The sequence below is a fragment of the Canis lupus genome, chromosome 24, assembly GCF_011100685.1.
Source record: "Canis lupus familiaris isolate Mischka breed German Shepherd chromosome 24, alternate assembly UU_Cfam_GSD_1.0, whole genome shotgun sequence".
Classification (NCBI taxonomy): Eukaryota; Metazoa; Chordata; class Mammalia; order Carnivora; family Canidae; genus Canis; species Canis lupus.
In genome coordinates this window covers 19,846,602-19,872,509 of record NC_049245.1, presented here as the reverse complement: position 1 = coordinate 19,872,509, position 25,908 = coordinate 19,846,602, and the positions used below count along the sequence as shown (strand labels likewise).

The following is a 25,908-nucleotide window of genomic DNA, read 5'->3' as shown; positions in this document are numbered from 1 at the left end:
GAAGGTCAAAGCTTTGATCTTCAAAGTCCAAGAGTGCCCTCATATAATTTTATATCTCAGGATTCATAGGACTTATCTTTGGAATGATTAGGAAAGTATTACTAAGACTATGAATGGAGCCCACTAAGCGACTGCAAGGCTGACTAGTGGGAAAGATAAATGTGGGTGTGAAAGAGCTCAGAACTGAGACAGGGGCTGGGGTGAGGTGAGTTGGCGTCTTTTTTCTGATCTGCACCATGAGTCCAGTTTTGCAGAGTGCCTGCCACATGGTAGGTGCTCAAGAGGTATTTGGGGAATTAATACAAGAATGATGAATGAGTGCATGATTTTCCCGACTGCTCCTGCATGCTCTGCAATCCATTGCCTCCCACTCTGTCCAAGAAGCTCAGCGCGGGGGCGGGGGGTGGGGGGAGAAGCTGCCAGTCTTAACTCCTACCCTGGACACGATCCCTTCCTCACATCTCTGATGTTCCTTCTCTCTGAGCTTCAGAGCTGCATGGAGGATGGACTTTGATCTGTGGGACCCAGAGATGTCTGAATCCTGATGGACTGAGCTTCAAACTGGCCCTACCTCTGTCTTAAAGGAGAATCAAGTGGGTCAAGAAAACAAGGTTTCCATTCTGCTCCTGATCAGGAACAACCCTTAATTTTCAGAGCACATTTGACTTTTGTTTTTTATTTTTTTAATGTTAATTCCAGTGTAGTTACCATACAGTGTTATATTAGTTTTAGGTGTACAATACAGTGATTCAATAATTCTATACATTACTCAATGTGCATCCTGTTAGGTGTAATGTTAATCTCCTTCACCAATCACCCATTCCCACACCCGATCTCCTCTGGTGACCATCAGTTTGTTCCCTATAGTCAAGCTTGTCAAGCTTCTGTTTTTTGGTTTGAGTTTTTTTAACCTTTTGTTTTGTTTCTTCAATTCCACATATAAGGGAAATTAGATGGTGTTTTTCTTTCTCTGAGTGACTTATTTCACTCAGCATTGCACTCTCTAGCTCCAACCATGTTGTTGCAAATGGCAAGATTTCATCCTTTTCAAGCTGAGTGATACAGCATTATATGTGTATAATTATATGGCATATATATACACACATATCACGTCTGTATGTATATGTATATGTGTATGTATATGTATATGTATATGTATACACACACACATACACCACCATTTTTATCCATTCATCTACAATGGTCACTTAGACTGCTTCCATATTTTGAATGAGCACATTTTACTTTTCGACAGAAGTTCCGCAAGTAAGATTTTAATTTAACATCGATCTATTTTGAAATGTCTACATGGAAAGCATTTTTCAGTTCTGAAATATAGAGAAATAGAATAAAAATCCTCAGTCCTACCACCGGATCTATGCCAAATATTAACATTTAGCCGTGATGTTCCGTTTCTTTTGAAAACACTGAGTGAATTTAGAGTTTCTCATTCTCCCTTTTTTTATTGGAGTTTGACTTTCCAACATATAGTATAACACCCAGTGCGCATCCCATCCAGTTCTCCCCTCAGTGCCCATCACCCAGTCACCCCATCCCCCTACCCACCTCCTTTCCACCACCCCTCGTTCATTTCCCAAAGTTAGGAGCCTCTCATGTCACCCTCACTGTCACCCTCACTGATTATTCTCACTCATTTTCTCTTCTTTCCCCTATAATCCCTTTCACTATTTTTTATATTCCCCGTATGAGTGTAACCATAGAATGTTTGTCCTTCTCCGATTGACTTATTTCACTCAGCATAATACCCTCCAGTTCCAGCCACGTCGAAGGAAATGGTGGGTATTCGTCATTTCTAATGGCTGAGGAATATTCCATTGTATACTTAGACCACAGCTTCTTTATCCATTCATCTCCTGATGGACCCCGAGACTCCTTCCACAGTTTAGCTATTGTGGATATTGCTGCTATGTGTCTGTTTTTGTGCCAGTACCACAATGTCTTGATGACCACAGCATTGTAGTACAACTCGTAAACAGCATTGTGATGCCCCTGGCTCTGGTTTTCTTTTTCAATATTCCCCTGGCTATTCAGGGTCTTGTTGGATTCCAGACAGATTTTAAGATGATTTGTTCCAACTCACTGAAGAAAGTCCATGGTATTTTGATAGGGATTGCATTGAACATGCAAATTGCCATGGGTAGTATAGATATTTTGGCAATATTAATTCTTCCAATCCATGAGCATGGCCATCTCTTTGTGTCTTCCTCAATTTCTTTCAGAAGTTTTCTGCAATTTTTAGGGTATAGATCCCTTACCTCTTTGGTTGTGTTTGTTACTAGGTACCTTATGGTTTTGGGTGCAATTATAAATGGGACTGATTCCTTAATTTCTCTTTTTGCAGTCTCATTGTTAGTGTATAGAAATGCCATTGATTTCTGGGCATTGATTTTGTATCCTGCCACACTGCCGAATTGTTGTATGAGTTCTAGCAATCTTGGGGTGGAAACTTTTGGGTTTTCTATATGCAGTATCATGTCATCTGTGAAGAGGGAGAGTTTGACCTCTTCTTTGCCAATTTGAATGCCTTTTATTTCTTTTTGTTGTCTGATTGCTGAGGCTAGGACTTCTAGTACTATGTTTAATAACAGTGGTGAAAGGGGAAAGCCTCTCAGTTTTTCCCCACCGAGAATGATATTTCCTGTGGGCTTTTCATAGATGCCTCTTAAGATACTGAGAGATGTTCCCTCTATCTCTACACTCTGAAGAGTTTTTTTTTTTTTGAAGTTAGAGGTATGTTTTAATATTACAACCAAGTTTTTTCTTTGCTTTCCTTCTTCTTTTTCTTTTCTTTTCCAAATTGATAGACGTTTTATTATTATTATTATTAATATTATTTATTTATTTATTTTTTATAAATTTATTTTTTTATTGGTGTTCAATTTGCCAACATAACGAATAACATCCAGTGCTCATCCCATCAAGTGCCCCCCTCAGTGCCCATCACCCAGTTACCTCCACCCCCCACTCACCTCCCCTTCTGACACCCCTAGTTCGTTTCCCAGAGTTAGGAGTCTCCTGTTCTGTCTCCCTTTCTTATATTTCCCACTTATTTTTTCTCCTTTCTCCTTTATTCCCTTTCACTATTTTGTATATTCCCCGCATGAGTGTAACCATATAATGTTTGTCCTTCTCTGAATGACTTATTTCACTCAGCATTATACCCTCCAGTTCCATTCACGTCGAAGCAAATGTTGTGTATTTGTCATTTCTAATGGCTGAGTAATATTCCATTGTATACATAAACCACATCTTCTTTATCCATTCATCTTTCGATGGACACCGAGGCTCCTTCCACAGTTTGGCTATTGTGGACATTGCTGCTATGAACATCGGGGTGCAGGTGTCCCAGCGTTTCATTGCATCTGTATCTTTCGGGTAAATCCCCAGCAGTGCAATTGCTGAGTCGTAGGGCAGATCTATTTTTAACTCTTTGAGGAACCTCCACACAGTTTTCCAGAGGGGCTGCACCAGTTCACATTCCCACCAACAGTGCAAGAGGGTTCCCCTTTCTCCACATCCTCTCCAACAATTGAGGTTTCCTGCCATGTTAATTTTCCCCATTCTCACTGGTGTCAGGTGGTATCTCATTGTGGTTTTGATTTGTATTTCCCTGATGGCAAGTGATGCAAAGCATTTTCTCATGTGCTTGTTCGCCATGTCTATGTCTTCCTCTGTGAGATTTCTGTTCATATGTGAGATTTCTGTTCATTCTCTGAAGAGTTTTGATCAGGAATGGATTCTGTGTTTCTTCAAATACTTTCTCTGCATCTATTGAGAGGATCATATGGTTCTTGTTTTTTCTCTTGTTGATGTTTTCTATCATGTTGATTGTTTTATGAGTGTTGAACCAACCTTGCATCCGAGGGATGAATCATCCCTGGTGATGATCATGGTGAATCATCTTAACGTACTGTTGGATCCTATTGGTTAGTATCTTGTTGAGAATTTTTGCTTCTGTGTTCATCAGGGATATTAGTCTATGCTTGTCCTTTTTGGTGGGGTCTTTGTCTGGTTTTGGAATCAAGGTGATGCTAGACTCATAAAACAAGTTTGGAAATATTCCACCCTTTTCTATCCTTTGGAACAGCTTTAATAGAATAGGTATTATTTCTTCTTTAAACATTTGACAGAGGGCAGCCAGGGTGGCTCAGCGGTTTAGTGCCGCCTTCTGCCCAGGGCATCATCCTGGGGACCTGGGATCGAGTCCCATGTCAGACTCCCTGCATGGAGCCTGCTTCTTCCTCTGCTTGTGTCTCTGCCTCTCTGTCTCTCTTTCTGTGTGTCTATCATGAATAAATAAATAAAATCTTTTTAAAAAAGAAACATTTGATAGAATTCCCCCTGAGAAGCCATCTGGCCATGGACTTGTGTGTCTTGGGAAGTTTTTGATGATTGCTTCAATTTCCTCATTGGTTATTGTCCTGTTGAAGTTTCCTATTTCTTCCTGTTACAGTTTTGGTAATTTGTGGTTTTCCAGAAATGCATCCATTCCTTCTAGATTGCCTAATTTGTTGGCATATAGCTGCTCATAATAAGTTTTTAAAATCGTTTGTATTTCCTTGTTATTGGTTGTGATCTCTCCTCTTTCATGCATGATTTTATTAATTTGAGTCTTTTTTCTTTTTAATAAGTCTGGCTAGTGGTTTATCTATCTTATTAATTCTTTCAAAGAAACAACTCCTGGTTTAGTTGATCTGTTCTACAGTTCTTCTGGTCCCTATTTCATTGAGTTCTGCTTGAATCTTTATTATTTCCCTTCTTCTGCCTGGTGTAGGTTTTACTTGCTGTTCTTTCTCCAGTTCCTTTAGGTGCAAGGTTAGCTTGTGTATTTGGTTTTTTCCCAGTTTTTTGAGGGTTGCTTGTATTGCGATGTATTCCCCTCTCAGGACTGCTTTTGCTGTATCCCAAAGATTTTGAATGGTCGTATCATCATTTTCATGACTTTCCATGAATCTTTTTAGTTCTTCTCTAATTTCCTGGTTGACCATTTCCTCTTTTAGTAGGGTGCTCTTTAACCTCCATATGTTTGACTTTCTTCCAAATTTCTTCTTCTGCTTGGGTCCTGGTTTCAAAGCATTGTGGTCTGAAAATAAGCACGGACATCCCAATCTTTTTTGGTATCGGTTGAGATCTGATTTGTGAGCCAGTATGTGGTCTATTCTGTAGAAAGTTCCATATGCCCCGAGAAGAATGTGTATTCAGTTGCATTCAGATGGAAAGTTCTGTATATATCTGAAATCCATCTGGTCCAGTATATCATATAAGGCCCTTGTTTCTTTGGTGATGTTCTGCTTAGAAAATCTGTCATTTGCAGAAAGAGCTGTGTTGAAGTCTCCTACAACTGGTGTATTAGTATCTAAGTATCTCTTTACTTTGGTTATTAATTGATATACTTGGCAGCTCCCAGATTAGGGGCATAAATATTCTTGATTGTTAAGTCTTCTTGTTGGATAGACCCTTTAAGTATGATATAGTGTCTCTCTTCATCTCTTACTACAGTCTTTGGGATAAACTTTAATTTATCTGCTATGAGGATGGCTACCCCTGCTTTCTTTTGAGGATCATTTGAATGATAAGTAGTTCTCCACCGTTTCATTTTCAGGTGGGAGGTGTCCTAGGTCTAAAATGATTCTCTTGTAGACAGCAAATAGATGGGTCTTGATTTTTCATCCAGTTCAATATCATGCTCCTTTTGATGCGATCATTTAGCCCATTCATGTCCAGAGAATAATTGAAAGATATGAATTGAAAGATATGAATTTAGTGTCATCATAATACCTATTCAGTCCTGTGTTTGTGGATTACTACTTTGGACTTCTTCTTTCTTTTACAGAGTCCCCCTTAATATTTCTTGCAGAGTTGGTTTGGTGGTCACATATTCTTTCAGCTTCTGCCTATCTTAGAAGCTCTTTCTCTCTCCTTCTATTCTGAATGACAGCTTTGCTGGATAAAGTATTCTTGGCTGCATGTTCTTCTCTTTCAGTACCCTGAATATATGCTGCCAGCCCTTTCTGGCCTGCCAGGTCTCTGTGGATGGGTCTGCTGTTAATCTGCTGTTATGTTTCTCCCCATATAAGTTAAGAATCTCTAGTCTCTTGTTGCTTTCATGATTTTCTCTTTATCTTTGGAATTTGCAAGTTTCACTAATAAATGTTGAGGTGTTGAATGGTTTTTATTGATTTTTGGGAGGGACCTCTCTATCTCTTGGATTTGAATGCCTGGTTCCCACCCCAAATTAGGGAAGTTCTCAGCTATGATTTGTTCAAATATACTTTGTGGCACTCTCCCTCTTGGCCTCCTTGGAATTACAGTTATATTCCCATGCTATCATTTATTTCCCTAAGCCTTTCCTCATTGTCTCTTAATTGGCTTTCCCTTTTTTCCTCAGCTTCCTTCCTTACCATCAACTTGTCTTCTATGTCACTCACTCTTCCTTCCACCTCATTAACCCTAGAAGTTAGGACATCAAGTTTGGATTGCATCTCATTTAACTTATTTTTAATTTCAGCCTGATTAGATCTCAACTCTACAGCAATGAAATCTCTAGAGTCTTTTATGTTTGTTTTTTTTTCCAGAGCCACGAGTAGCTTTATAATTGTGCTTCTGAATTGGCTTTCTGACATCGAATTGAAATCCATATTCTGTAACTCTGTGGCAGAGAGTACTGATTCTGGTTCTTTCTTTTGTGGTGAGTTCTTTCTTCTAGTCATTTTGTTCAGTGCAGAGTGGCTGTATGAGCAGGCTGAGTCAAAAATATCAGCCACAACCTACGTAAAGTACACCCTAGATGATTCCAAAGAGGTCAGAGACCAGAAAATGAAAAAGAAGATCAGAACAAAATAAAACAAAAGGACCACTAATGTGAAAAATAAATTTTAAAACAAAGTAGAAAAAATAAGAGGCCAAAAACCCCAAAGAAGAAGAAAAAGAAAACAAAAGTAAAGCAGAAAAAGAGAACAAAGAAAAAAAGGGGGTGTAGAGAGAGAACGTATTCTACCTGAGGAGTCCTAGAGGGTGATTCTCTTGGTTCTGAGTGTATTTTGTTATGTATGTTAGAACATGCTCAACCCCAAATTTATATAAAACAGCAATACTTATAGAATTGTAGCCCCAACAATGACCACCAAAACATAAACAAGATAAAAGAGGGGTGCAGAATGGGAGTGAGGAGAGAATGTAATCTCACAGAATGAACCAGCACAGTATTCCACTTGGTTCTCAGTCTACGCTGGTCATGTTTTAGAAGTTATTACCTACCACATTGTAGAACAAAACGAGGCAGAGAAAACACAAAACACAAAGCATTAATCCATTTCTCGTATATCTCCCAAAATTAAATTGAATACGTTGAAGGAAATCCAGAAGTGAAAAATGTATTTAAGACATGTAATTGTAGAAATATGAAAGTGAAAAAGGAAAAGAACTTAAAACTGAACAGCTGGTAAAATATTGTAGTTAAGGTGGAAAAGAGAAAAAAATATTGGAAGTTTTTAGTCTGATACAAAAACAGGTTGTAATGGAAAAAGGAAAAAAAAGGTTAAAAAATAAAGGGGGGGGCTTTAGTTCTATATACTATTTTCCCTTGGTCCTGGAGGTTTCCATCACTGCTTGGTCAAGAACTTGCTCCTGCCCTGTACTTCCAGCTGGTCTTCAGGGGGAGCAGTCTGCTGTGCTGATTCTCAGGTGTCTGTGCCTGGGCGGAGATGTCCCGCCCCTTGCCAGGTGCCCGGCTCAGTAAGAGCTGTTTATCCTGTGAGGCCTTTGTTCCCTGGCGGCCGCACCTCTCCCGGGCACTTGGTGAAACCAGGAGGAAACAGAATGGTGGCGGTGGCCAGCTCTCCAGCTCTGGAGTCAGCTCCCCGAGAGGAACTAATGCAGTCTTCCAGTCCACACTGGCCTACGTGCTCCCGGGGCAGGCGCGGGTGCACTGATCTGCACAACTTGGAGTCACCTAGTGGCAGGACAGTTCTCAGTGTCCTGTGCCCTCCCCTGTTCCGCCTGTCCCGGGGGAACGCAGGATCCCCGGCTTGGATGGCCTGGGATCCGGGGCCCTGTGCTGCTGGGCCCCAGCTCCTGGGGGCCGCCTCTCCCAAAGGGAATGGGGCACAGCCACCTCCGTCTAGAGCAGGCCCACCTGACCAACCGGGGCTGTGGTGCTCCAGCCCTTTATGGATATGGGACCCGAGGTTTGCGGTGAGCTTTCCCCCGGGAGCCCCTCCTCTAATAGTGACTCGGGGAATCTTGAGGCTTCACGGCCCCTCCTGGGATTTTGTCCGATTTCCCTACTAAGCACTTTTCCATCAGGGAAAATTCTGGCGTAGGTTTTTCAAGTTCCCACTTCTCCAGAGCTGGGCTTTCCTGTCCCTGAGGCTCCCGCTGCTCCCCTTTAGCCCTGCTACTCGCGGTGCCCCTCCCCCACGTGATTCTTTTTCATTCATTTATTTATTTTTTTCTCGCCTTCGTACCTTGTTAGAAGTGAAAACCCTTCTGTCGGTAGCATTCCAGCTGTTCTCTCTTTGAATCTCAGGTCAAATTCGTAGGTGTTCAGGATGTTTTGAAAGTCATCTAGGTAAGTTGGTGGGACCAGGTGAGTCGAGGACCCCTACTCTTCTGCCATCTTGCCCTTCCTCTGGAGTTTCTCATTCTCAAATTTGATTTTATAATTTCACAGCATACGATAATCCTTAAGCATTATCCAATTTTACTTGCATGTTTTATATTTTATATAAATGCTATTACACCCTATACGACATTCTGCAACTTTTATTTTTTATGCTTAATACAGCTTGTGGGATTTCTTCATGTTGCTATACGTAGCTCCACTTTATTAACTTTCCACAGCTCTATAGCTGTGTATTATAAGAATATGCTACTGCTTAGAGATTCTTCTGAGGATGATATTAAAGCTAACCTACTATTTGGGTAAGACAACTTTACAAGTATTTCTCTCTACCCTTGGGCACACATGAGAGGATCCCTCGTGTTCTTCTGCCATGGTCCACATAGCAGCAGAGTTAGTATCATTTGGGAGCTACTGTAGCACAAAATAAGCTTTTAATCTTTGATGAAGTTTTGCTCTTTCCATTTATACCTGATCTAGCTTTGTTCTTCTGAGTTGCGTGTGTGTATGTGTGTGTGTGTGTGTGTGTGTGTGTGTGTGTGATAAATGACAGGAATCTTGCATTTTTTCTCCCATTGGGATAAATTATCCAGCACTCACTGGTCAGCACAACCATCTTTGCCATATAGTAAACCACTCCATCCATGTATGGTTGTTTTTATGAAGCATAATGCCATTGAGGTTTGGAACTGCTTTATAGGATTGTAATTGAGTTTTGAACATCAATCTTATTCCAACAAGCTTATCACACTCATACTAATGCTCAAAGTATGGACATTCTCTTATGTGTAACTCTTCCAACACCAATCAGCTCAACTAGCTTAGTTTTTACCTTCATTAAACTTACATATGCACATGGTTTCAGAGGCAAATAGTTCTATACGTTCTACATATGAAGATTAGAGTCTCCCTACCTCCCACTATTCTCTATCTCCCAGAGGCAACCATTTTATAGTCTTTTAATTGATTATTTTGCATGTCATTCCTGTGCAGGGGCCATGCTAACCCTCTCTGTACCATTCCAATTTTAGTATATGTGCTGCCAAAGCGAGCACTTACTTGGTTATTTTTAACTGCTTCTTCTAGAGATGATAGCCAGAACTCAGATAGCATGCTTATATCGCCACTTCTTGACTTCTCACCCGTCGGAAATATTCACTGACTTCCCACTATGGATGATTGGGATACAATGCTCTGTCACTCCTGACCCACCCACGTATGCACATCTTTACCCCATCAACATAATATTTTAATGTTGGATAACATCATAGTCAGTGTCCTCATTATAATGATATTGGATTTTATAGCTCAATCGTGTAACACCCCTAGCTTTTGTGCGTGTCCACCTGCTTATGTGTATTTTGTGTAACCACCACCATATTCAGGGTACAAACAGTTCTGTGGCCACAGAGGTTACCCTTGTGCTACTCTTTCTTAGGGACAGTCAGCTCCATCACACCAACCTCTGGCACATGCCAATCTGTTCTCTATAATGTCAAGAATGTTGTGTCAGTGGAGTCACACAGTATGTGACATCATGAGATTGATTTTGTTCACACAATGTAATGCCTTTGGAAACTTACAAGCTGTGCACATGAAAATAAATTATTCCTTTTTATTGCTGAGTAGTATTTCCTCATAGAAATGTAGCACACTTGGTTCCACCATAAACTTATCACTGGATATTTTACTTGTTACCAGCTTTTTACCATTACAAAGAAGGCTTCTGTAGACATTCACACACAGGTTTTTGTGAGGCTGTAGTCTTCATATCCATCAGATGAATGCCTGGGAATGTGATTTTGAGGACAGCGAAACCCACTTCCTCTCCTGAAAGAAAAGAAATGATGCAAACACATGCAACTTCTTCTTTTTTATAGACTTTTTATAGATTGTTTGTTATAGATTGTTTTATAGATTGTTTTTTCTAGACAAAAAGTTATCTCTACACCCACTTGGGGCCCAAAAACACAACCCTGAATCAAGAGTTACTAACTCCACCAATAAGCCAGTGAGGTGCCCCAAGCACAACCCTTTCTGAGGTCCACAGTGCACTGTGCATTGAGGTGAAGTTTTACCAGTTCCATCAATAAAGGGTTACAATAGGGAGTCAGTTGTGGAGCAGACCTCATTTGATCCCCAAGTTTTTCAGGTCCTGTCAATCCCATTCCTTCCTCCAGTACAGTAGCTCTTGGTGGAGGAAGGTACCGAATGAGGGCACAAGCTAGCCACCCCCAAGTGTCATAGGCTCAGGAGTTTAGGACAAGCCCCCAGCCACAGATTCTTCTTGGCTTGGAGATTCTAAGTGAAGAATCACCTGGAAGACCTCCAGATGGGGGGAGGGGCCCAGTGCAAAGCGCAGAGGCCCCAGGTTGGCAGGAACCATTGTTTCTGCTAGAACTGTCCACTCCCTCTGAAACATAAGAAAAGGCCTCTTCCTACATTTCCTCCTCACCATGTAAGGTCTTCTGTACATGACTTCTGTTTCACAATGCAGAAGCAGATTGCTGCCTCACAGCTATGTCACTGCATCAGAGATGCTTCCCTTATATCACATGAGGGGTGGATATTTCTTTTCTACAGAACAGAGGCTCATTTTCCCCAGCACACACGTTTGCACAGAGCAGGGTCCTCTGGCCTCCACAATGTCAGCTCCTGCCTCTGAACCCAGCCCCCTTCCCTACCTGCTGCTGGCTCTGCTGTTGGGACTCACAGGTGAGCATTGCCTTGGGGGAGACTCCCCTTTCCCTGACTCCTCAACCTCTCCCTGCCCGTGGACACTGAAGGCCTCCAGGTAAGCACAGATGTGCTACCTAGGTCTGCCAAAGAAGGCCAAGGACTGGGTATCATCTGAGAGCATGACATTAGGGATCTGAGCATTTCCTCTATGAATCCATCACCTGCAGCTGGTTACCAGAGGTGTCCAAACAGTTGATGCTTCAATGGGTAACAATGACAATGTTGCGTGTGTTCGTTGATCTAATCCTCACAATGCCCTGCCTGGTAGCTCAGACTGTCCTGATCGCAGATAGGGAACCTGAGGCAGGAAGAGCAGCAGGCCCAATATCACTTACTTAAGTCAGAGTGGCCCAGCTGGGATTCATGTCCAGGCCACCCAGCTGCACAGATCATTCTGTTAACCATGTTATGCTCCTTCATTCTCATTGGAGGCTAATTTCAGAAACATCAGAAAACACAGAGAGTCAAACAGAAGAAGAGCCATCACTTATCACACTCAGGGGTCTCTAGAGTTCCAGTTCTGTTCTGTGAACTCAGAAACTTTTATAAATGATGTGCTGGATGTTTCCTATGTGTCAAATTTTTTTACTGAATTTTAACACGTTTTATAATTTCATTTATTCCTCAAAATGAACTCTATACTAACATGCTAGGCCACACATTATATATATGCGGGAATGCACTTGTGTGTGTGTGTGTGTGTGTGTGTGTGTGTGAATGCACTTGTGTGTGTGTCTTCACGTGTGTACATGTATAGGTGGGTGTGAAAAAGCTGCATATACAAACTTGCTCACGCACATGGAGTTTTTTCTTTCCTTTTTAAATTTAAAATCAAAATATAACATATAGTGTATTGTTAGTTGAAGAGGTACAGGTTAATGATTCATCAGTTGCATATAACACCTTGCGCCCATCACATCACGTGCCCTCCTTAATGCCTATGACCCCATACTCCCCACCCCTCTCCAGCAACCCTCAGTTTGCTTCCTAGGGTTAAGGGTCTCTGTGGTTTCTCTCTCTCCCTCTGATTTTGTCTTATATTATTTTTCCCTCCCTTCCCCTATGATCCTCTGTTGTTACTTAAATTCCACATATGATTTAGGTCATATGATAATTGTCTTTCTCTGATTGACTAATTTCACTTAACATAATACCTTCTTGTTCAACCCACATCATTGCAAATGGCAAGATTTCAGTTCTTTGATGGCTGAGTAATATTCCACTGTATATATATACCCTGTATCTTCCTTATCCATTCATCCGTCCATGGACATCTGGGCTCTTTCCATAGTTTGACTATTGTGGACATTGTGCTATGAACTTTGGGGGACAGGTGCCCGTTCAAATCACTATGTCTGTATCCTTTGGATAAATACCTAATAGTGTAATTGCTGGGTTGTAGGGTACCTCTATTTTCAACTTCTTGAGGAGCCTCCGTACTGTTTCCCAGAGTGGCTGCACCAGCTTGCATTCTCACTAACAGTATAAGAGGGTTCCCCTTTCTCTGCATCCCTGCCAACACCTTTCATTTCTTGACCTGTTAATTTTAGCCATTCTGACTGCCATGAGGTGGTATGTCATTGTGGTTTTGATTTGCACTTCCTTGATGTGGAGTACTGCTGAGCATTTTTTCATATGTCTGTTGGCCAATTGTTTGTCTTCTTTGGAGAAATGTCTGTTCATGTCTTCTGCCCATTTCTTGACTGGATTATTTGTTTTTTGGCTGTTGAGTTTGATAAGCTCTTTATAGATTTTGGATACTAGACCTTTATCTGATAAGGCATTTATAAATATCTTCTCCCATTCTGTAAGCTGTCTTTGATTTTTATTAAGTGTTTCATTTGCTGTGCATAAGCTTTTTATCTTGAGGAATTCCCAGTAGTTCATTTTTGCTTTTGTTTCCCTTGCCTTTGGAGGTGTGTCAAGCAAGAAACTGCTGCAACCAAGGTCAAAGAGATTGGTGCCTCTATTCTCCTCTAGGATTTGGATGGATTCCTGCCCACATTAGGTCTTTCATCCATTTTGAGTTTTTCTTCTGTATGTGTAAGAAAATGGTCTAGCTTAATTCTTCAGTATGTGGCTGTCCAATTTTCTAACACAATTTGCAGAAAAGAATTTTTCCATGGGATATTTTTTTCTGTCAGTAGTTAAAAGATTAAAAATCAAAGATTAGTTGACCATAGAGTTGACGGTCCACTTGTGGGATCTATCTTCAGTTCTATTCATGTATATGTCTATTTTTCTGCCAATACCATACTGTCTTACTGATCACAACTTTGTAATACAGCTTGAAGTTCAAAATTGTGATACCACCAGCTTTGGTTTTCTTTTTTCAACATCCTTTGGCTTTTCAGGGTCTTTTCTGATTCCATACAAATTTTAGCTCTGTGAAAAATTCTGATGATATTTTGATAAGGATTGCATTGAATATGTAGATTGCTTTGGGTAGCAGATATTTTAACAATATTGGTTCTTCCCATCCATGACACAGGAAATTTTTCCAATTTTTTGTGTCTTCCTCAATTTCTTTTATAAGTGTTCTACAGTTTTCAGAGTACAGATCCTTTACCTCTTTGGTTAGGTTTATTCCTAGGTATCTTATAGCTTTTGTTGCAGCTGTAAGTGGGATCAACTCCTGAATTTTTCTTTCTTCTGTCTCATTGTTATGTACAGAAATGCAACTGACTTGTGTGCATTGATTTTATTTCCTGCTGCTTGCTGAATTCCTACATGAGTTCCAGCAGCTTTTGGTGAAGTCTTTTGGGTTCTCCACATAGAGTATCATGGCATCTGCCAAGAGTGAAATTAGATTCTTTACCAATTTGGATGCCTCATATTTCTTTTTGTTGTCTGAATGCTGAGGCAGGACTTCCAATACTATGTGGGACATCAGTGGTGGAAGTAGACATCTCTGTGGTGTTCCTGTCCTTATGGGAAGAGTTCTCACTTTTTCCCCCATTGAGGATGATACAGGAGTGGGCTTTTCACGTATGGCTTTCACAAAATTGAGGTATGTCCCCTCAATCCCTACACTGCAGACAGTTTTAATCAGGAAAGGATACGGTAGTTTGTCAAATGCTTTTTCTGCATCTATTGAGAGGATCATATGGTTCTTGTCCTTTCTTTTTCCAAAAAACTTCATTTATTTATTTGAGGAAGAGAGAAGAAGCAGAGGGAGTGGCAGAGAGAGAGAGGGAAAAGCAGGCTCCCCGCTGAGCAGGGAGCCTGACATAGTCTCAATCTCAGGACCCCAAGGTCATGACCTAAGCTTAAGACAGACACTTAACCAACTGAGCCACCCAGGTGCTCCAGTTCTTGCCCTTTCTTTTGTTAATATGGTGAATCACATTGATTGACTTGCAGATGTTGAACCACCCTAGCAGCTCTGGAATAAATCCCACTTGGTCAGGATGAATAATCGTTTTAATGTACTGTTGGATCCTATTAGTTAGTATCTTGGTGAGAAGTTTGGCATCCCTGTTCATCAGGGATTACTGGTCTGTAATTCTCCTTTTTGGTTGGGGTTTTTGTCTGGTTTTGGGATCAAGGTAATGCTGGCCTCATAGAACGAGTTTGGAGGTTTTCCTTCCATTTCTATTTTTTTAAACGGTTTCAGGAGAATAGCTATTCAATCTTCTCTAAATATTATGTAGAATTCTGCTGGGAGGCCATGGGGTCTTGAACTCTTGATTGTTGGGAGATTTTTAATTACTGCTATAATTTCTTTCCTGGTTATGAGTCTGTTCAATTTTTCTATTTCTTCCTGTTTCAGTTTTGGTAGTTTACATGTTTCTAGGAATGCATCCATTTCTTCCAGATTGCCTGATTTGCTGGCATAAAATTGCTCATAATATATTCTTATAATTGTTTGTCTCTCTTCAGTGTGGGCTGTGATCTCTCCCCTATCATATGATTTTCGATATCTGGTTGCTTTCTCGTTTCTTTTTGGTAAGTTTGGCCAGGAGTTTATCAATCCTATGAATTCTTTCAAAGAATCATGTCCTAGTTTCATTGATCTGTTCTACTGTTCTTTTGGTTTCTATTTCATTGAGTTCTGCTCTAATCTCTATTAATTCTCTTCTCCTGCTGGGCTTAGGTTTTCTTTGCTGTTCTTTTTCTGGCTCCTTTAGATGTAAGGTTGTGTTGTGTATTTGAGACTTTCTTTTTCATGATTTTGTTTATTTTTGAGAGACACACACAGAGAGAGAGAGAGAGAGAGAGAGGCAGAGACACAGGCAGAAGGAGAAGCAGGCTCCATGCAGGGAGCACGATGTGGGACTCGATCCCGGGTGTCCAGGATCAGGCCCCGGGCTGAAGGCAGCACTAAACTGCTGGGCCACCTGGGCTGCCCCTATATTTGAGACTTCAATGTTTCTTCAGAAAGGTCTGTAATACTATATACACCCACTTAACACCATCTTTGCTGCATCCCAATGATTCTGAACTCTTGTGTTTTCATTTTCATTTGTTTCCTTGAATAAAAGAAAAATTCTTCTGTAATTTCCTCGTTGACCCATTCATTCTTTAGTAGGATGCCCTTTAACCTCCATGTATTTGTGTTCCTTCCAAATTTTCTCTTGTGATTTAATTCAAGTTTTAAAGCATTGTGGTCTGAAAATATGCAAAGGATGATCCCAATCTTTTGGTACCATTTGAGACGTGATTGTGACTCATTATGTGATGATTTCTGGAGAATGTTCCATGTGTACTCGAGAAAAATGTGTATTCTGTTGATGTAGGAGGAAATGCTCTGAATACATCTGTAAAGTCCATCTGGTCTGTCATTCAAAGCCCTTGTTTTCTTGTTGACCTTCTGCTTAGATGATTTGTCTACTGCAATGAGTGTGGTGTTAAAGTTCCCTAGTATTATTATATTATCATCAATGTGTTTCCTTAATTTTGTTATTAACTGGTTTATATAATTAGCTGCTCCCACAGAGAGGCATAATATTTACAATCTTCTTGTTGGGCAGACCTTTTAATTGTCATACAGTGTCCTGCATCATCTCTTATTACACTCTTTGTTTTAAAATCTAGCTTTTCTGGCATAAGGATTGCTACCCCATCTTTCTATTGATGTGCATTAGCATGATAAATGGTCCTCCACCCTGTCATTTTCAATCTGGAGGTGTCTTTGAGTCTAAAATGAGTCTCTTGCAGACACAATATCAATGGGTCTTGCTTTTCATCCAATATGACACCCTGTGCCTTTTGATTGGGGTTTTTAGCCCATTTACATTCACAGTAATCATTGAAAGATAGGAATTGAATTCCATTGTATTACCTGTAAAGTCCCTGTTTTTATAGATTGTCTATGTTCCCTTCTAGTCTATGTTACTTTTGGGCTCTCTCTTTGCTCCAAGGCTCCTATTTAATAGTTCTTGCAGTACTGGTTTAGTGTTCACAAATTCCTTTAGTTTCTGTTTGTCCTAGAATTTCTTTATCACTCCTTCTATTTTGATTGACAGCCTTGCTGGGTAAAGTATTCCTGGCCGCATATTTTTCTCATTGAGCATCTTGAATATATCATGCCTGTCTTTCTGTCCTGCCAGGTCTCTATGGACAGCTCTGCAGCTAGCCTTATGTTTCTACCCTTGTAGGTTCCAGACTTCTTGTTCTGAGCTGCTTTCAGGGTTTTCTCTTGGTCTCTGAGATTTGCAAGTTTCACTATTATATGTCGAGGTGTTGACATATTTTTATTGAGGTGTTGACATATTTTTATTGATTTAGAAAAGGAGTTCCCTGTGCCTCCTAGACTTGTATGCCTGTTTCCTTCTCCAGATTAGGTAAGTTCTCAACTACGATTTGTTCAATTAAATCTGCATCTCTCTCTCCATATCTGTCTCTGTTGTGTCTCTCTCCTCCACCTCTGCAACCCTAGAATTCTAGTATTATTTTGCTTTATGCTATCACTGATCTCCCTTTGTGATTCCATAGTTTTTCTCTTTTTCACACTGCCTTTTTCTCTCTTTCACAGTTGCCTTTTGCCTTCTATATTCTAATTCTCTTTTGCTTCATTTATCCTAACACTTAGAGCCTCCATTTTTGGCCACATCTCAATAATAGCTTTTTCTATTTCAGCCTAATTATATTTTAGTTCTTTTATCTCTCCAGTAAGAGATTCTCTAGCAGAGAACATTTCTTTTCTAGCCAGGCTTGTATCTTTATACTCATTGTTCTGAATTCTAGTGCTGACATCCTACTTATATCCACGTTGCTTTAATCCCTAGCAGTCCGTACTGCCTCTCTATTGGAATGAGTTTCTCTGTCTCGTCATTACATCCAGAAAGAATAGAAGAAAGAGAGAGAAAATAAAAAAATAGCAACCACACCAGAAAAATACAAACAAAACAAATCAAAGGAATATAGAAACAAAAGAAAGAGAGAGAACACTCTGTGTTCACCCAGCCTGTCACCGAGTGTTTTTATCTCAGGACACAACACTGTTTGGAGTCTCTAAATTTTAGGGGCTGCTCTGGCATGCACCCACGTGGTTCCTCCTGGAGAGGGAACGGGGTCGCCTGGGGTTTTTCAGTTTCCTGGGCCCCTGCTTAGAGAGTGGTCACCGAACATGCCACCGTTCATGGTTTACGGCAACACCTAGCTGAAAGCCCACTCTGAGCATGCTGATGCAACAGGCTTCCCCACTCCAATGCCTGCGAACTCTGCTGCCTTCCCTGTTATTCCTGTGATCCTGGGGATCCTGACGTCCCAGTCCCACCTGGGGTTCAGCCCCACTTGGCTACCTGAGCCTTTCAGACAGGAATGTCTCCCACTGTAACAGACTTATAAAAGTTCCAAATTTTTACTCCACTGCTATATCTCGTTCTGGTACCTGCCTTACAGATGCTTCCTCTCTCTGTGGTTTATCTTCTGATATAGCGCCCTGTACTCACAACTCTGCACCTCCTACCTTGTAAAAAGCGGTCACTATTCTATTTGTAGAATTGCGGAAATTCAATTCTCAGATCTCCAGTTGATTTCACATGTGTTCAGATTGATTTGATAACTATCTAGATGAATTCCAGGAACCAACAAAATTAGGGTCCCCTCTCCTTCTGTCGTCCTACCTCTGTAGAGGTCCACACATGGGATTTTTTGAAAACATTTTGCTTTTTTTTTTCATAACATGTCCAGTCTCCATAAAATGAACACTGAACAGATATTTGGATCCTTGTCTCTCAGCTACTCACTCTCTTTTGAATTCTCTAAACCTATTGCTCACCCTCCACTAAGTTCTTAAGTAAAGCAAGTTTCTCTCTTGACAAAATGACTAGAACTTTGTGCATTACTACTCTGGAGATCCCCCTTCATGTAGGATCTGGGTGGGAAGAGGGGAAAGAAGGATAAAACATTGTGGAGCCTACTGACTGTATGATCTGCATCTCTAATTAAATCTTATCTTCGTCCCAATCCCAATTATCTGATGTTGGGTGATGCCTCCATGTCAGGAAATCTCATGAGGAATAAGTGTCCAATTTCTTGAACACTCACCATGTAGCACACACACCTGGAAATACCTACATCTCTTATGTCACGTTACCTTAGTATCCAAGCTAGACATTCTTGTCCCTCCTATCTTACAGATAAGAAGAGGAGGAAGGCAAAGGTCCAAATCCCTCAATGGTACATGGGAGGGGTATGAGTGATTTTAGGCAATCTGATGCTAAATCTCATGGGCCTAGGCATTGATCTTCTCAAAGCCTACAGCCCCACTGCCATCCCATGAGATTCCTGTAGATCTGCCAAACAGTGTGGGAAGGGTGGAGTGTGGAGAAAAGCATTTGTGGTTTGCTTCTCTCAGACTCTTCTGTTTCCTGGGTATATGCAAATAGTTGTTTCTCCCAAGCCATGCATGTGGGAAACTCAGATTCTGATGTAACTCCCTGAGAAATTCTCCAATGAAGATAGACCTCAGAGTCTCAGAACATGGTCACATTGCACTCTTCACACATTGCACAAATATTTACTATACACATACTAAGCAACAAGGAGTATTACACGAACATAGGGCACACTGGTGAATAGAAGAGACAAAGTAGTAGCACTCATGGAATGTATGTCATAATGGAGGAAAGGACAGGAAACAATAGACATAACAAATTGGAAACGACATTGCATTCAGCAACTTTTGAGTATTAAGGGAAAAAAACATGACAGATCATCTGGATAAGACAATGAGAGAATCTTCATGGTGGGATGTATTTACACAGGTGCCTGAGTGGCCATCGTGAGAAGGGAGATAGAGCACAGATTATAAGAAGGTTGGCCATGATTTTCTGGGGAAGAGCCTTGCTGAACAGCATGGGAACAGCATGAGAGTAGAATCCTCTGGCTCTATTCAAGGACTTGGGCATTGACTCTGACTGAAATGGTTGCCATTACAAGGTTTGGAAGAATAAGTGACGCGATCCCATATGAGTTCTAAATTATTCTAGTATTTGGTGTAGAATGACCACCTTGGCGCATAGACAGAAGCAACTAGAGCATTCAAGAGCTCATTGTGTTCAGGCAAATGAGGAAAAGTCTTGAGCAAGCTAGCAGCCAAGAGAAAGGGGAAAGAGGTCAGATTGCGGTCCATGCAGAAGGAGAGGTCAGGATTTCCTGATATGTAGGATTTGGGGTGGGAAAGAAAAGCTCCAAGGCCTTGGGACTTGAGCGTCTGGGAAATGTGCAAGAATGTGGAGGCAATTGAGGAGTTCAGTTTGGGAAATATTAACTGTGATAGGTTGATTTCTATCTAAGGAAAATGTCAAGAGGCTGGTTGGACACACAAATCTGGAGTCAGGAGCAAGGTCTGGGCTAGAGGTAGAAATGTGAACTTTATAGATACAAAATGACAGATTTTCACCTTTCACTGGGTCCTCTTGAACCTTGACCCTCGCAATCTTCTTCCCTCTCTCCTCCAATATTTTCTCCATTTTACCATCCAACACACATTTCTATTTCTTCCCCTTTTTATCTTAGCAGTTCAGTTTCCTGACCCCAATCTTCTTCTCCAGACTTACAAACCACACCACTTGAAGTTCTTAGCAGGCCCGCAACCTGCCTGTTACAGCATGTGCCCCCCTGAGGAGGCATGTTTGCTTGCAAACTGCTAAGTGCATGGGTTTTACCAGTTCCCACTCAGCAAGGGTGAATGACAATGTTCTCGCTGAGGAGTAACCAAGAAATAGAAAAGAACCCTGGGTGTATGTGTGGTGCCACAGCAGCTGCTCCTCTGATTTATGTCTCTGCCTGGTTTTTAGGACACTTCAAGGAAGAAGGAGTGATTTTGTATTTCTTGATGTCTCCAGAGACTGGTTGATCACTGAGACCGGAAATCCACCTGCAAAGTCTTGCAGCTGCAATTAAAGGATTGCCTGAGGGTGACTCAGATCCCTTCAACACATAGTTCATTGTCCAGATATAGCCAGCCATCCATAATTCTTTTCAGAACATGAGTTTGAAGCCTGCTATTTCCGCTGCTTTGTGGCTCCCATGGTTCTATCTCCCCCTTGAAGGGCAGGTTTCTCAAATCTACCAGCCTTTGGAACGATATCTTTTCTCTTTTCCCACCAACCATTTATTTCTAGTACAAAGCTTTACATGGGGTGATTACCTTCTGTGAGCATACAATTCTTACTGTGCTAAAATACGTGTACCATAAAATCTACTGTTTCAGCCATTCTTAAGGATACAATTCAGTGGCTTAAGTGCATTCACAATATTGTGAAAGCAGCACCACTGTACATTTCAGGAACTCTTTCAACATCGCAAGCAGACACTCCCCATCCATTGGACAAGAATTCCTCATTTCTTCTTCTGCTACAACTACTAGGAACGTCTATTTTACTTTTTTGTATGTATGAATTTGTCTTTCCTCAATATTTCATGTCACTGGAATCACATATCTGTCCTTTTGTATATGGCTTATCACTTTACAATAGTATTCTTTAGGTTCACCCATAGAGTATATCAAAATGTCATTGTTTATCAAGGCTGAGTAATATTCCATCGAATATATCTACATTAACATTTTGTTTCTCCTTCATCACTTGATGGAAATGAATTTTTTCTACTAACCTTCAATTATTAAGAATAATGCTGGTATGAACATTGATGTCCTGACTACATACTTATAATTTAGTGGATATTTACCTAAGAGTTGAATTGTTTGGTCATATGGTAAATTATGTATTTTAAATTTGAAGAACACCATTGTTTCTACTGTGGCTGCACCATTTTATACTCCTACCAATGACGTACGAGAGTTTCAATTTCCCCACAGCTTAGTCAACCCATATTTTCTGATTTCTTATTGTATTGTATTGTTTTGTTTTTGATAAAAGGCAGCCATTCTAAGGAATGAAGAGATATCTAACTGTGGTTTTGATTTTCATTTTTCCAATGACTGGTGATCTTCAACATCTTGTCATGTGCTTTCTCACCATTTGAATACCTTCTTTGGAGAAATGTCTATTCTAGTCTTTGGTTCATTTTTTTTAACCGGGCATTTTGTTATTTGGTTGTTCAATTATAGTTCTTTATAATGCTGGTTATTAATCCATTGTGAGAAATATGCCTTGCAAAATGTGAGTTAACTTTCTCCTATTCTCTGAGTTATTTTGTCACTTTTGATATTGTCTTCTGCTGTACAAAGTTTTTAAATTTGGTGAAGTCCAATTCATATATTCTTTTTTTCTTATGTGTGCTTTTGAGGTCATGCTCTAGAAATCACTTCCAAATCCAATTTCATGAGTTTTGCCTATAGTTTTTCCTCAGATGTTTATGATTTATCTCTTACACTTAAGTCCTTTCAACTAATTTGAGTTCATTTTTCTATGTAGAGCAAGGTAAGGGCTCAATTTTATTCTTCACATTAGATATCTTTTTTCCTAGAACCCAATGTTGAAAGGGTTGTTCTTTCCTCTATTGAATAGCCTTGGCACTCTTGTTGAAAATCATTGGACCTTACATGTGAGGGTTTGTTAGGGTCTCTATTATATTCCATTGTTGTATATCTGTATTCTATTCTCAGTATCACAGTACCATGATTATTACAGCTTGTAATAGATTTTCAAATAAAGAAGTGTGAGTTCCCCAACTATGTTCTTTTCCAGGATTGTTTGGTGATTTGGCGTCCCTTGAGATGAATTTTAGAAGGGGGATTTTGGTTTGGCAAAAAAAAAAAAAAAAAAGCCATGTTGATTTTGATAGTGATAGTGTTTGAATCTCAAGATTGCTTTAGGTAATCCTGATGAAGTCTGCCAATCCACCAATGCAGGATGTTTTTCCATTTACTTATGGCTTCTTTCATTTCTTTCAGCAATGTTTTGCATTTTTCAGTGTTTTGTGTCCATGCAAAAATTTACTTCTAAGTATTTTATATTTTTTGATGTTAGTATAAGTGGAATTGTTTGCTGAATTACCTTTTTGAGTTGCTCATCACTAGCATATAGAACGCTCCTGGTTCGTGACTATTGATTTTGTATAACACAAATGAGCTGAATCAATTATTAAGTCTAACAGTTTATGTTTATGTGAGGAATCTTTAGGATTCTACTCATGAAATCAGGTCATGTACAAAAGACATAGTTTTACCTATTCCTCTACAGTTTAAGTGCTATTTACTTATTTTTCTTGCCTAATTGCATTTCTGGAATCTCCAGTATTGTGTTGATACAAGTGGTGAAAGTAGGCATTTTTGCCATGTTCCTGGTCTTAGAGAAAGCCTTTCAGACTTTCCCCATGAAGAACGATGTCAGCTATGGTTTTGCATGTATTACCTTATCGTTTTATAGAAGTTTCCATCTATTGGTAGTTTACTTGTTTTTATCATGAAAAATCTTTAATTTTGTTGACTGATTTTCCTGCATCAAATGAGATATCATGTTCATGTATTCTTAATTCTGAAATTTGGTCTATTACACTGTCTGATTTTCATGTGTGAATCATCCCTGTATTCCACGAGGAATTTCACTTGGTCATTGTGTATAATTCTTTTAATATGGTGTTGAACTGGTGTTGCTGATGCTTTGTTGAGCATTGTTCCATCAATATTCAGACAAGATATTGGTGTGCAGTTTTCTTGTAGTTCCTTTGTTGGCTTTGCTATCAACATAACGCTGCCCTAGGATGAGTCTCAGAAAGTAGAAATGACTTAGGAGACTTTTTTTCCTCTTAAATTTTTTGGAATAGTTTGAAGAGTATTAGTGTTAGTTTTGTGTTTGTTTGTTTTTTAATTTTTGGAAAGAGTCTCTCATGAAGCTATATGGTCCTGGGCTTTTCTTTGTTGGGAGATTTTTGATTATCAATTCAGTCCCTTTACTAGTGATATCCTATTCAGAAGCTCTATGTGTTCATGATTCAGTCATAGTAAGTTGAGGGTGTCTCGAAAATTGTCCATTTAATCTAGGATATCTGGTTAATTGGTGTACAATGTTTGAGATATTCTTTTAGCATCCCCTTTATTTTTATCGAATGGTTAGTAATATATTCCTCTTATTTCTGACTTTAGGTAGTGAAATCATTTCTCTTTTCTTTGTAGTCAATCTAGTTCAAATTTGTCAACTCTGTTGGTCATTCTGAAAAGGTACTCGAGTTTGTTTATTTTCCCTCTTGTTTTTCTATGCACAGTTTTTAAATCTCTAGTCTTCTTTACTTCCTTCATTGCGCTGGCTTCGGGTTTATTTTTCACGTCTTTTTCTAATGTCTTACAATGATAGTTGTTAATAGATTTGTGATCTTGCCTCTCTCTAAATCTAAGCATTACATCTATAAATTTTGGCTGGCACTGCTGTCACCTCAGACCATAGGTTTGGGCATGTTGTGTTTCCATTTTCTCTTTTTTCTTTTTTGTGTGTGTTTCTATTTACATTTATCTCAAGATGTCCTCTAAATCCTCTGTGATTCCTACCTCACCCTTTTGCTTATTAAGAGTGTGTTGTTTCATTTCAATAGATTTGAGAATATTGATTTCCTCTTCTGTTACTGATTTCTAGTTTTATTTTACAAAGAACTTCATCAGCTCCCTGCTTGAATAGTCCTTCTAGTAAGTTGCCTGCTCACTCAGCCTGTGCTATACAAAAGGTTATCTAACTAACTGGTTTCTATAATTGCCTGGGAAGACATGTGGTCAACGTGGCCTAGCACAGAGGTCCGTATCCTAATACCCAGAACCTGTGAACAGTTTTCTCTAACACAGCCAAGGAGATTTTGCAGAAGTGGTTATGAATCTTGATGTGGGATTATTTTAGATTATCAAAATGGCCCCAACATACTCTCAAGAGTCTTTGTATGAAGGAGGCAGGAAAGCCAAAGTTAGAAAAGGAGAAGTGGGAATAGAGGCAAGAATTTGATATGTTAGAATATGGGAACTATGAGTAAAGGAATGTGGACAGCTTCTAGATTTTGGAAAAGCAGGGAAGAGATCTCCAGAAGAAAGGCATCATGATTGACCCTTGGTGTTAGCCCAACAACACTAATTTTGGATTCCTGATCCCAGAATTTTAAGATACTACATTTATACAGTTTTCAGGCACTAAATGTTTAATAATTTGTTACAACAGCATTTGGAAACTAATATAATGTGATTTCAGAATGGGAAAAAAATCCCAGAGATTTAAAACGTTGTGTTACTTCTCATTTAAACTACCTGTTCCTTGTGTATTGGAGGCTCTGCCATCACTGTCACTCAAGTATCCAGACAAAGGAAGGGACCTCAGCATGGGATTTGCATGTGAAAGAGGAAAGTTGGTCCACAGAGGTTCTTGAAGTTAAATGCACAGCCCAGAAAATACATGTTCCCTTCAGCTCACACACAGTGGTCTAACGAAGTCTCGTGGTCCTGCTGAATGCCAGGGATCAGAAAGTACAAACTTTCATGAGGCTAGAAAGTGGACACCCAGAGACTTTTGGTGAAGTATGATGCTTCCAGAGTGTTGAGGCACTCAGACCTGGTGTGCCACACCACTGTGTCTCTCTGTGCCTTAGTTTCCTCATTTCAGATAGGGTCTCACCTTATAAGCTCATTTTGAGGGCTGCATGCATGTACATGCAACATGCCGAGTCACGTCCCACTCACGGGGTGCACTCAGTCAATGAGCTGTTGTGGATCAACCCTTGAGGAAACATGCAGGATCACATAAGGATGGATAAATGACTGCTTTGTTTCCCCTCCAGGTGTGGCAGGTGAGGCAGAGCTGCAGGTGATCCAGCCTGAGAAGTCAGTGTCTGTTGCGGCTGGAGAGACAGTCACTCTGCGCTGCACCCTGACCTCCCTGATCCCTGTTGGGAAGGTTGAGTGGTTCAGGGGGACCGGGCCAGGCCGGGAGTTGATCTTCCATTACAAAGGAGGCCACTTCCCCCGAGTAACAAATGCTTCAGACTCTACAAAGAGGAACAACACGGATTTTTCCATCCGCATCAGTAATACCACCACAAAAGACACGGGAACCTACTATTGTGTGAAGTTCCAGAAAGGAAACCCCGATGTGGAGTTGAAGTCTGGACCAGGCACCCTGGTCATCGTGAGTGGTGGGTATGGC

The 25,908-nt window shown here is 40.3% G+C and overlaps 1 protein-coding gene, 1 non-coding gene and 1 pseudogene across 7 annotated transcripts in view; 1 reads left to right on the top strand and 2 right to left on the bottom strand.

Annotated features, from left to right (window-relative positions):
- Positions 1 to 25,908, bottom strand: part of LOC119877467 — a 118,205-nt pseudogene that overhangs the window by 5,640 nt on the left and 86,657 nt on the right.
- LOC119865785 lies at positions 9,590 to 9,696 on the bottom strand. Its single transcript, XR_005378145.1, has one exon. It is a non-coding gene; the product is annotated as a U6 spliceosomal RNA (small nuclear RNA).
- Positions 11,217 to 25,908, top strand: part of LOC119877466 (signal-regulatory protein beta-1-like) — a 75,688-nt gene continuing 60,996 nt past the window's right edge. For 3 of the 6 annotated variants that reach the window (XM_038571818.1, XM_038571817.1, XM_038571816.1), the window contains exons 1-2: positions 11,217 to 11,356; positions 25,544 to 25,897. In XM_038571818.1, the coding sequence (XP_038427746.1) occupies positions 11,287 to 11,356; positions 25,544 to 25,897 (424 nt within the window). In that variant the 5' untranslated portion in view covers positions 11,217 to 11,286. The remainder of the gene's footprint in view (positions 11,357 to 25,543; positions 25,898 to 25,908) is intronic. The other 3 variants (XR_005377678.1, XM_038571815.1, XM_038571814.1) reach the window with 1 other exon arrangement.